The sequence below is a fragment of the Sus scrofa genome, chromosome 1 (genome assembly GCF_000003025.6).
Source record: "Sus scrofa isolate TJ Tabasco breed Duroc chromosome 1, Sscrofa11.1, whole genome shotgun sequence".
In the NCBI taxonomy this organism is placed as follows: Eukaryota; Metazoa; Chordata; class Mammalia; order Artiodactyla; family Suidae; genus Sus; species Sus scrofa.
Window position 1 is genome coordinate 245,937,449 of NC_010443.5, and position 10,579 is coordinate 245,948,027.

Sequence of the window (10,579 nt, forward strand, 5' to 3'; positions counted from 1 at the left end):
GCTCAGTGGGTTAACGATCCAGCGTTGCCGTGAGCTGTGGTGTAGGTTGCAGACGTGGCTCGGATCCTGCGTTGCTGTGGCTCTGGCGTAGGCTGGGGGCCACAGCTCCAATTCGACCCCTAGCCTGGGAACCTCCATATGCCGCGGGAGCGGCTCAAGAAATGGCAACAACAACAACAAAAAAAAAGACAAAAAGACAAAAAAAAAAAAGAATAAAATCTTATCTTGGTTTTTCTCCTAAAAAAAATAAACACTGCTACCTGGAAGATTTTGAAAGTAGAGATTATAATTCCTGGACATATACCTAGATGAAATTGTAACTCAAAGAGCTACATGCACCCCCATGTTCATAACAGCACTATTCACAATAGCCAAGACATGGAAACAACCCAAGTGTCCATCGACAGAGGATTGAATTCGGAAGAGGTGGTATATATACACAATGGAATACTACTCAGCCATAAAAAAGGATGACATAATGCCATTTGTAGCAACATGGATGGAACTCGAGAATCTCATACTGAGTGAAATGAGCCGGAAAGACAAAGACAAATACCATATGATATCACTTATAACTGGAATCTAATATCCAGCACAAATGAACATCTCCTCAGAAAAGAAAATCATGGACTTGGAGAAGAGACTTGTGGCTGCCTGATGGGAGGGGGAGGGAGTGGGAGGGATCGGGAGCTTGGGCTTATCATGTCCACTGACAAATGAATGGATTAAGAAGATCTGGTACATAAAGCAACAAAATATTACTTAGCCATAAAAAAGAATGAAACAATGCCAATTGCAGCAACATGGATGCAACTAGAGATTCTCATATTAAGTGAAGAAAGTCAGAAGGAGAAGGAAAAGTACCATATGATATCACTTACATGTGGAATCTAAAATATGGCATCAATGAACCTACCTACAGAATAAAAACAGACTCACAGATATGGAGAACAGACTTGTTGCCAAGGTGGAGTTGGGGAGGAAGTGGGATAGATTGGGAGTTTGGAGTTAGTAAATGCAAACTATTACATTTAGAATGGATAAGAAATGAGGTCCTCCTGTACAGCACAGGAAACTATATCTAATCTCCTGGGATAAAACATGACAGAAAATAATACAAAAAAAGAATGTATATAGATGTATGACTGAGTCACTTTGCCATTCAGCAGAAATGGGCACGACATTGTAAATCAACTATACTTTAATTTAAAAAACTTTAAATGAGTTCCCTTGTGCCTCAGTGGGTAAGGACCGGACATTGTCATTGCTGTAGCTGTGGTTATAGTTATGGCATGGGTTCGATCCCTGGCCAGGAAATTTCTGCATGCTACGGATGTGGGGAAAAAATTAAGAAATGAAAGTAGGGGTAATAAATGGTCTAGGTCTGCCAGAAATAGTGGGTTCCTATGAACAACTGGACAAGGCACACCAATACAACTCAGCCTCAATGTGTAATCACTAGACCACTAAGATAACCATTATACCATTTATTTTTGTTTTGTTTTTTGCTTTTTTTAGTTTTTTTGGAGTAGAGGTGACTTACAATGTTATGTTAATTGTAGATATACAGCAAAGTCAATCAGTTATTCACAGGCATATATCCATTCTTTCTCAGATTTCTTTCCCATATAAGTTATTATAGAATACTGAGTATATTTCTCTGTGTCATAAAGTACATCCTTATAGGTTATCTGTATTATATAGTAGCATGTACATATTAATCCCAAACTCCTAATTTATCCCTCCCCACTACATTTCCCCTTTGGTAAACGCAAGTTTGATTTTGAAATCTGCGAGTTTGTTTCTGTCTTATAAATAACTTCTGTACTATTTAAATTATTTAACAATTTTCTACTTTGAGTTAATCTTTCTAACATAATTGGACACCATATTCAGTATTTTTCTCTTTTTCATTATATTTTCTTTATGCATATTTCTTTGAGAAATTTAAGTTATTCAGAAAAGTACAAAAGAGCTATCCAAGGTAACCATTAATGTCTTGGATTTTTCTTTCCAAACGTTCTATTCTGTCTTGGTTATCTTGGTTTAGCTTTTGGTTTTACAATGCTGTAACTCTTTTGTTTCTGTTTTCACTTAATCACTTGTAAGGAATTTAAATATCATTTTCGGGTTAGCACAAATTTGTCACAAATGTCATATATGTAGGTTATAAAGGCCCATCAAATGAGGGTAGTATGGTCATATAACATATGGTCATATAACAATTCTCCTATCATTAGCCATGAATGAAAAACTATTTGAAAAGATAACCTCCTTTCAAAAACCAACTTGAATTAACCAATATGTAGATATCATGGAAAGCAATGCTTTTAGAAACCACTGAAAGTCTTAAAAATCTTCATTCCCTCGTTCCAAGATTCTGGGAATCCACTTCAGGAAAGTAAAGTCAAACGGGGAAAAAATTTCAGGCACAATGCTATTCAACAAAATGTTTGGTAATTGATTCTTAAAAATTACACTAACATTGCAAGAGCGAGGAAAAACATTTCCTCTTTACTATCCATTTTCTATTCTCCTCCCTCATTTGAAAGCATTAAAGCAGACTGATGATAGCTCTTTAAAAAAGTTTGCTAGTGAAACTTTTTTTTGTGCAATTATGTCAGGACTACTGGGATACCAAAAGTTCACCATAATGATTTTATGCAAGGAATTTCCAAATAGGAGTCAGTTTTAAGAACATACTCCTGGAAAAGAAAAGAAAAGAAAAGAAAAGAAAAGAAAAGAAAAGAAAAGAAAAGAAAAAAGAAAAGAAAAGATATTTGACTGGATTCACATTTTCCCTGCCAAAATTGTAACAAATACAGACTTCAGTCATCTGGCACCTCTATCAGAATTATATTCCCAGAGAAAGAGTAGATTGATAAGTGCATCTATGGTCAATCAAATTCCAATCTTTTTTTTTTTTTTTTTTTTTTTTTTTTTGCCATGCCTGAGGTATGCAGAAGTTCCTGGGCCAGGAATCAATCTAAGCCACAGCAGTGAAAATGCCAAGTCCTTTAACCACTAGGCCACCAGGGGACTCCCAAATTCCAATCTTAATATCAAATAGAAGTATATCCTGACCTACACAACTTCCAACCCTCTTTGAAATGTATGCAAAGTAGGATGCAGCTTGAATTGGATGAGAGTCCTCCTTTCCATAGCCAATAGATATGTAAGCATTTTATTATGCCACTTGATTTGTCTTACCATAGTAAACTGGTATTTTCATAGAAAGCAACAAAACCTGTTGCCAAATTACTATCAGAGAGAAATGGCCAGTCCTCTACCAGATACACAGCTACTGTATGAAAGCATTAAGTAGAGACACATTCATTAGGTCAGTTTTTTTCCCCCTCTGGGAATATTTTTAAGCTAGGTAAAAATACCTTGAAGATGAAGAGGAATTTTCAAAATTCTGCTCATTTACTTATTTATGATAAAGAAGTACAACATCTACTAACATCTACTCTTTAAATTTTTTCAAATTAAAATCATTTTATTCTTACTCTACGGTACACTACTCAGATCTTGAGCCAATCTCAAAATCCTTTCTTGGCAACTATTGACCCTAATGGTGACCCCCTTCCTCAGCAAATGGAAGAGGAATGACTTTCATATGGACAGAAATAAAAGGCAAACTCTTCTGCATTTAATTTGGTTGTTTGTATATCTAAAACCTAAACAATACAACACTAATTGCAATACACTTCTACAAAGGTCTCATCTCCAAGTCTCACCAAACTGTTTAGTTTTGCATTGTCTGCTATTTAATTACAATCCTACATACAATTGAAATAGCAGTGGCATGCTCCAATGGTACCAGAGAGAGATGGTCTGAAAGGCCATGCTATTCATATACCTGTAGACAAGCACCATCAGCAGCATCTAGAAACATATCCATAAATTTAGATCTTGGAACCCACCTCAGATCCACTGACTGAGAATATTTTACAAAGATTTCCCACATGATTCATCTGAATACTAAAACTTGGAAACACTTTACTGGGTGGGTGGTTCTCTTCTTCAACTGCACAATAGAGTCATCTGGAGAGCTTTATTTTTAAAAGGTGCCTTATTTCTCCTCCTTAACTTTGGGAGGACAATAAACATGTATTAAAAAAAGGAGGGGATACAAAGTCAGAAAATGCAGATTTGAATAGAAGCTTGTTCACTTACTGTGTTTTAAAATACCTTTATCTCTAGGAACTTTATTTTCCTCAGATGATTGTATGATGATAAAATAAGTAATATGTGTGAGCATATTCGTAAATTGTCAAAGCCTAGTCCAATATTATTGTTAGTGACTGGTATGGTATAAAGTCAAATAAATAGATTAAGAGATTAAGCATGCTATTTTCAAAATAATGATACTCAAAACAGGTCTGTCTTCAACTGAATTGGAAATAATCAATGTTTGCTAAAAAGCAAAGGGCTCATCCCTGACTCAGAACTTCTACACCACAATCTCCAAAAATTGAACGCAGAAGTTTGTATTTTTAAGAAACGACCAAGGTAATTATTGTGTGTCCTTTATCTCCTGCCTTATGAGCTAGAAGAGGAATTTCAAAAGCTAAACTCACAGCTGTTAACCTACTCCAGCCAGTGCTGACATACTTGTTGCCCCTCCCCCAATGACATCTTCCTTCTTATGCTAATACTCTAGAGACTCATGAAACTCACATGTAGTTTTTCTCTTCTGAATTACTCTAGGTACGATAAAGTAAAATGGAAAGGACCAATTGGACAGAGATTGAGTTCATTTTACAGGGACTTTCTGAGTACCCAAGAGCTGAAAAATTCCTTTTTGTGATATGCTTAGTGATGTACCTGGTAATCCTCCTGGGGAATAGCACCTTGATCATCCTCACTCTCCTGGATGCCCGCCTTCACACCCCTATGTACTTCTTCCTTGGTAATCTTTCCTTCCTAGACATTTGGTACACATCCTCCTTTATCCCCTCAATGCTAATACACTTCCTTTCAGAGAAAAAATCCATCTCCTTCACTAGATGTGTTGTTCAGATGTCTGTCTCTTACACTATGGGGTCCACAGAGTGTGTGCTCCTAGCAGTGATGGCATATGACCGTTATGTAGCCATCTGCATCCCTTTGAGGTACCCCATCATCATGAGCAAGGCACTATGTATTCAGATGGCAGCTCTCTCCTGGGGACTTGGCTTTCTCAATTCATTGACAGAAACGATTCTTGCAGTACGACTGCCCTTCTGTGGAAAAAATGCCATTAATCATTTTGTTTGTGAAATACTGGCCTTTGTCAAGCTGGCTTGCACAGATATTTCCTTGAATGAGATTACTATAATGTTGGGCAATGTCCTATTTTTGTTTTCTCCATTACTGTTGATTTGTGTCTCTTACATTTTTATCCTTTCTACTGTACTAAGAATCAACTCAGCGGAAGGAAGAAAAAAGGCTTTTTCCACCTGCTCAGCCCACGTAACAGTCGTGACTGTGTTTTATGGAACAATCCTCTTCATGTATATGAAACCAAAGTCTAAAGACTCTGCTTTTGACAAACTGATTGCCCTTTTCTATGGAGTAGTCACACCCATGCTCAATCCTATCATCTATAGCCTGAGGAATACGGAGGTGCATGGAGCTATGAGAAAACTGATGACTAGGCTGGTTTGGGAGGAAAGGATGAGGAATTTACATCTTTGAGTTGATGCACAAAATAAGTTCATATGGGAAGCAAGGTTTTTCATATAAACAAAAGAAATACAGGCTACATGTAGAATCACAGAATTTAGGAGTTGGAAAGAAATTGCAAGGTAATAAGTAAACTTTACCTTTTATGAAATTAAGATAAAATATAGAGACAACTAGTCTAAGAAATAACAACAAACTTTTAGAAATAAGAAAACAATTGATACTATCTTTTACCAAGAAAAGCCAGTGCACATGTCTATTTAACAAGTAAAACAAATGTTTTCACTCCCCTTTTAGGGGAGAACTATTTTTCTTCATGTTTTTGTGCTCATTATTTTGTTTTACTCAAGGGAATTAATCTGGCCCCAACCTAATTTTCCAGGTACATGGGATTCCTTCTTTCCCTCCCTGGGTTCCCCCCATGCCCTTTGCACATACTGTGCTCTATTCACTATATAGTTATATAATTATATCATGTTCTTTTTCACCTAAAATAGCACATGCCATTTCATCCCCATTATCACCTTTCTCCCGTGGCGGCACTGCAGCCACCTCATTAAAGACAATTTAAGTGTTGTATCTTCCTGAAAATCCTTCCAAACTTTACCCACATTATTTGGGTAAATTATTGCAAAGCAGTATTTACAATAGCCAAGATATAGGTGCCATCTAAGTGTCCATGGACAGATGAATGGATAAAGAAAATGTGCTCTGTGTGTGTGTGTGTGTGTGTGTGTGTGTGTGTGTGTGTGTAAATGATGTAACATTACTCACCCATAAAAATGAATGAAATAATGCTATTTGTAGCAACATGGATGGACCTAGAGTTTATCTTTGTACTGAGTGAAGTCAGTCAGATAGCAAAAGACAAACATTATATGATAACATTTATATATGGAATATAAAATAATGGGGGGGGGGAGTTCCCACTGTGGTACAATGGGATCAGAAGGGTCTCTGAAGGCTGAAACTCAATCCCTGGCCCAGCACAGTGGGTGAAGGATCCAGCATTGCTAAAGCTACAGGGTAGGTCACAACTACAGCCTGGTCTGGAAACGCCATGTGCAATGGGGCAGTCATAATGAAAAAAAAGCATAAAATAATAATTATTATTATTATAAAAGTGAACCTATCTACAAAACAGAAATGGACTCACATGGAAAACAAACATGCTTACTAAAGGGGAAGGGGGTAGAGGAGGGAAAACTTGGGAACTCGAGATAAAAAGAGCAACATAAAAAAACATATAAACAGAAAAAGGAATTAGATTCAATATAATGTACATACCTAAATGGAAATAACTATATGGAAAAGATTCTGAAAAAGAATGTACATATACATGAACATATGTATCACTAAATCACTTTGCTATACACCTGAAAAACTTTAAATCAGCTACATTTCCATTTAAAATTTTTAAAAAGAAATCAAAATAACACTAGGACAATAATAAAGTTGTATTTACATCCCATAAGACAAAAAAAATTAAAAATTGTCATCATAAAACCTATTTGTTTATGATTTCAGGTAAACTTATGTAAGATAAATCAATATTATCTTAGACTTTCAGTGACTGGCCAAGGAAGAGACTTAGAGATTCACACATCACATTTAAAATGATTGGCTACTCCCATTATCCCAATCTTCAGATGTATACTGACCACAAAACATCTCTTAATGTTTAGAGATATTAATTGCTAATAGAGATAAAAAGAGCACAAAGAGAGTTTCTGGCCAGCAATTTATTCACAGCCACTTTTACCTCTTTGTTCCGTAAACTATAAATGATAGGATTCAACATGGGGGTTAACCCACCATATACCAAAGCCATAAATTTGTCTATTTCCTGAGAATCTACAGCAGAGGGCTTCAGGTACATGGAGAGAGCTGTCCCATAGAACAAAACCACCACAGTCAAGTGGGCTGCACATGTTGAAAAGGCTTTGCTTCGACCATCCACTGAGCTGATTCTTACGATGCTGGAGACGATGAACCCATATGAGATACAAACAAGGAGCATCGGCATAGGAAGAAGAAGTACACTGATCACCAGCATGATGAACTCCACCTTGGACGTGTCCCCACAAACCAGTTTCAGGACAGCCAGAATCTCACAAGTGAAATGATTGATGATGCTATTTCCACAGAGAGACAGCTGCAATACAGACACCGTTTCCACCAGGGCAGTGAAGCAGCCTGTCACCCAGGAGCCAGCTGCAATCTGCACACAGACCCTCTTGTTCATGATGATGGGGTATCTCAGGGGGTTGCAGATGGCCACATAGCGGTCATACGCCATCAGGGACAGGAGCACACACTCCGTGGAGCCCATGGCAAGAGAGAAGTACATCTGAGCGGCACATCCTGAGAATGAGATGGTGTTTTTCCCTGCAACGAAGTTTGCCAGCATTGGAGTGAGGGCAGAAGAAGTGTACCAGATGTCCAGAAAGGAGAGGTTGCTGAGGAAGAAGTACATGGGTGTGTGTAGGCGCGAATCCAGGACACTAACGGAGATCAGGATAATATTACCCAGCACGGTGGTCAGGTACATCAGCAGGCATAGCACAAATATGATAACCTCAGCGTTGGGGTAGTGAGAAAATCCAAGAAAAATAAAATCAGAAATGACTGTCAAGTTTGTCTTGACCATTTTATTCCTTCTGGTTCCTCTGTAGTAGTGAATAAAAGTATACATTGTTTAAAATTTAAACTCTTCCAATTTTCAAGGGGTTTCTGATAGGGGTACTTTAAGAGGTTTATTATCCTGCCAATACGTTATTAATTAATCATTCATTCAACATTTATTGAATATACTATGAGTCACTGATGATCCACAGTCAAGGTAGACAAGTTCTTCTCTATGGCAACTCACAATAAAATATAGAACTCATTCAAGCAAATAAAAACTACAACATGATAGTCTGTCCCAAAGGTACTAGGCAAACACAGAGCAAAGACCATAACCCATGTCAGGGGTGCTTCTCAGTGATACATTTTGAGACTTAGTTCAATTTTGAGACTTAGTTCAATTTTGAGACTTAGTTCAATTTTAAAAATGCATTGGATCCAATCAAGTTAAGGACAAGAGGAAGTTTCTGGGCAAAGAAAATTTTTTTCTAAAAGTTACAAGAAAAGAATTTGATGCACATCATAAAGATGCAAATTATGTAATGAAACAGATGGAAATGCCATATACTAAGGAGTATACATAGAAAATAGATGAGTCCGTTTGCTATTACACTGTCTTCAAAAGGGCATTTCTGAATATGGAATTATCTTGAACCCATACTTTTTTACAAAGATGATTATAGTTTCAAACTTAAGTAATTTAGTATGCAAATAAAATGTTTCACAATATATTTACACTATATCTCACAAGTGATCACATATGGAGGCAACTTTAAAAACCACTGTCCTACAAGACAGATTTCAAATGAAATCAATCACAAATCACACAAACCTCACATTCTCATCATTGCTTACTTCTCTAACCTCATCATCTTCCAACACTCCATCTCCACTCTCTGATATGAAACAACCAGCTGCTGGTTCCTCGTACTTGCCATGCCAATTTGTATTTTTATGTCTTTGATCTACAGTTTATCTCCTTGTAGGACCTTTCCTTTCCAGCTCCAATCTTGTCTTTCTTGAATATTTTATCCGGCTATCTGTACCTTAAGTCTTAGGTCCAGCTTCATTCTTTGCGGAGAGCCGAGGAGATGCAGGAGGCCGAGGAAGGGAACTAGCCTGACCACACAGTTCCGAAGGCAGGGTTCCTAACCGAGGAAAAAAAGCCTACCCGCCGGCACAGTTCCGAGGGCAGGTTTCGAAATAGGGAAAAGGGCTTAGCCAGCGGCACAGTTCCGAGGGCAAGTTCTAAAAATAATGAGGCTCACCTGCTAACCCGACAACAATGGCTACAATAACAAAATGAAGGCTTTGCACAACAGTGCAAGAATAAAAATCGCTTCTTGGAAAAATCAGTCTTTCTTGTTATTTACTTATTATTCATTCTTTCCTGTTATTTGCTTGTTATTCTTTGTAATTTTCCTATGTTGTTTTGTGACTCAATAAAATTGGAACAACAAAAAATTGGAACAGTAATAAAATAATAAGAGCTTCACTTTGGTTGAATTCCCCCTATTCAGATCCAATGTAATTAAAAACAAAGTATTCATTAGTTTGTTACAAGTAAGAATAGGTTTTAGAGTTAGGTAATTGTCCTATGTACAATAGGTTAAGAATAGGTTAGACATAAATGGAAAAACAATAATAATCTTGCTTTTAATGAATTTTGTAAAAAGCTTTTAAGTTTTAGGAAATTTAGTTGCTTTGATATAAAAAATATTTTCTCATACTGTCCCCTGACCATAACACTTTGAAGTTAGTACCCCAAGCTTTAATCTAAAAGACGAATTTTTGTAAATGTCAAATTCTTGTGCTTGTGACCTTTCTAGTTGTTAAAGATTAGCTTAAAACAATAACAGGTGGTGCTTGCTAAGAGTAACCACAAAACGTTTTATACCGAATCTCCTTATTTTCATATAATGTTTTTTACACATGATTTTTTTACCCATTATATTTTTACATGATATATTGTATCCGTTATTTTTAATTAAAATCCTTAGAACACAATGTATATCTACTGTACCCTGTAATCTAAAAGTTTAACTTTTAAAAATATGATCTAAGCACTGTAATGAAGTTACAATTAAGCTGTCTCTATAAACTGCTACTTATGCTAATAAAATTTGTGCATTCCAGCACCCTGAAAGAAGGGACAAAGAGGCTATCTCCGTTTGCATCCACCGACACTGTCCATCCCTGCAAGGACACCTGGGCTGCTGGAGCTGGACTCCGGCAATTCTTTGTACATTCTTCATGTTACTCAAGTATGTCACACTGAACT

At 36.8% G+C, this 10,579-nt stretch overlaps 2 protein-coding genes across 2 annotated transcripts; one reads left to right on the plus strand and one right to left on the minus strand.

Moving 5' to 3' along the window:
- Positions 3,022 to 6,361, plus strand: LOC100520168 (olfactory receptor 13D1-like). Its single transcript, XM_021075669.1, has one exon. It carries the CDS (start codon positions 4,729 to 4,731, stop codon positions 5,680 to 5,682), a length of 954 nt encoding a protein of 317 aa, XP_020931328.1. The 5' UTR covers positions 3,022 to 4,728; the 3' UTR covers positions 5,683 to 6,361.
- LOC100153672 (olfactory receptor 13F1-like) lies at positions 7,219 to 10,257 on the minus strand. The gene has a single exon (XM_021075673.1). The coding sequence runs from the start codon at positions 8,363 to 8,365 to the stop codon at positions 7,361 to 7,363; it is 1,005 nt and encodes a 334-aa protein (XP_020931332.1). The 5' UTR covers positions 8,366 to 10,257; the 3' UTR covers positions 7,219 to 7,360.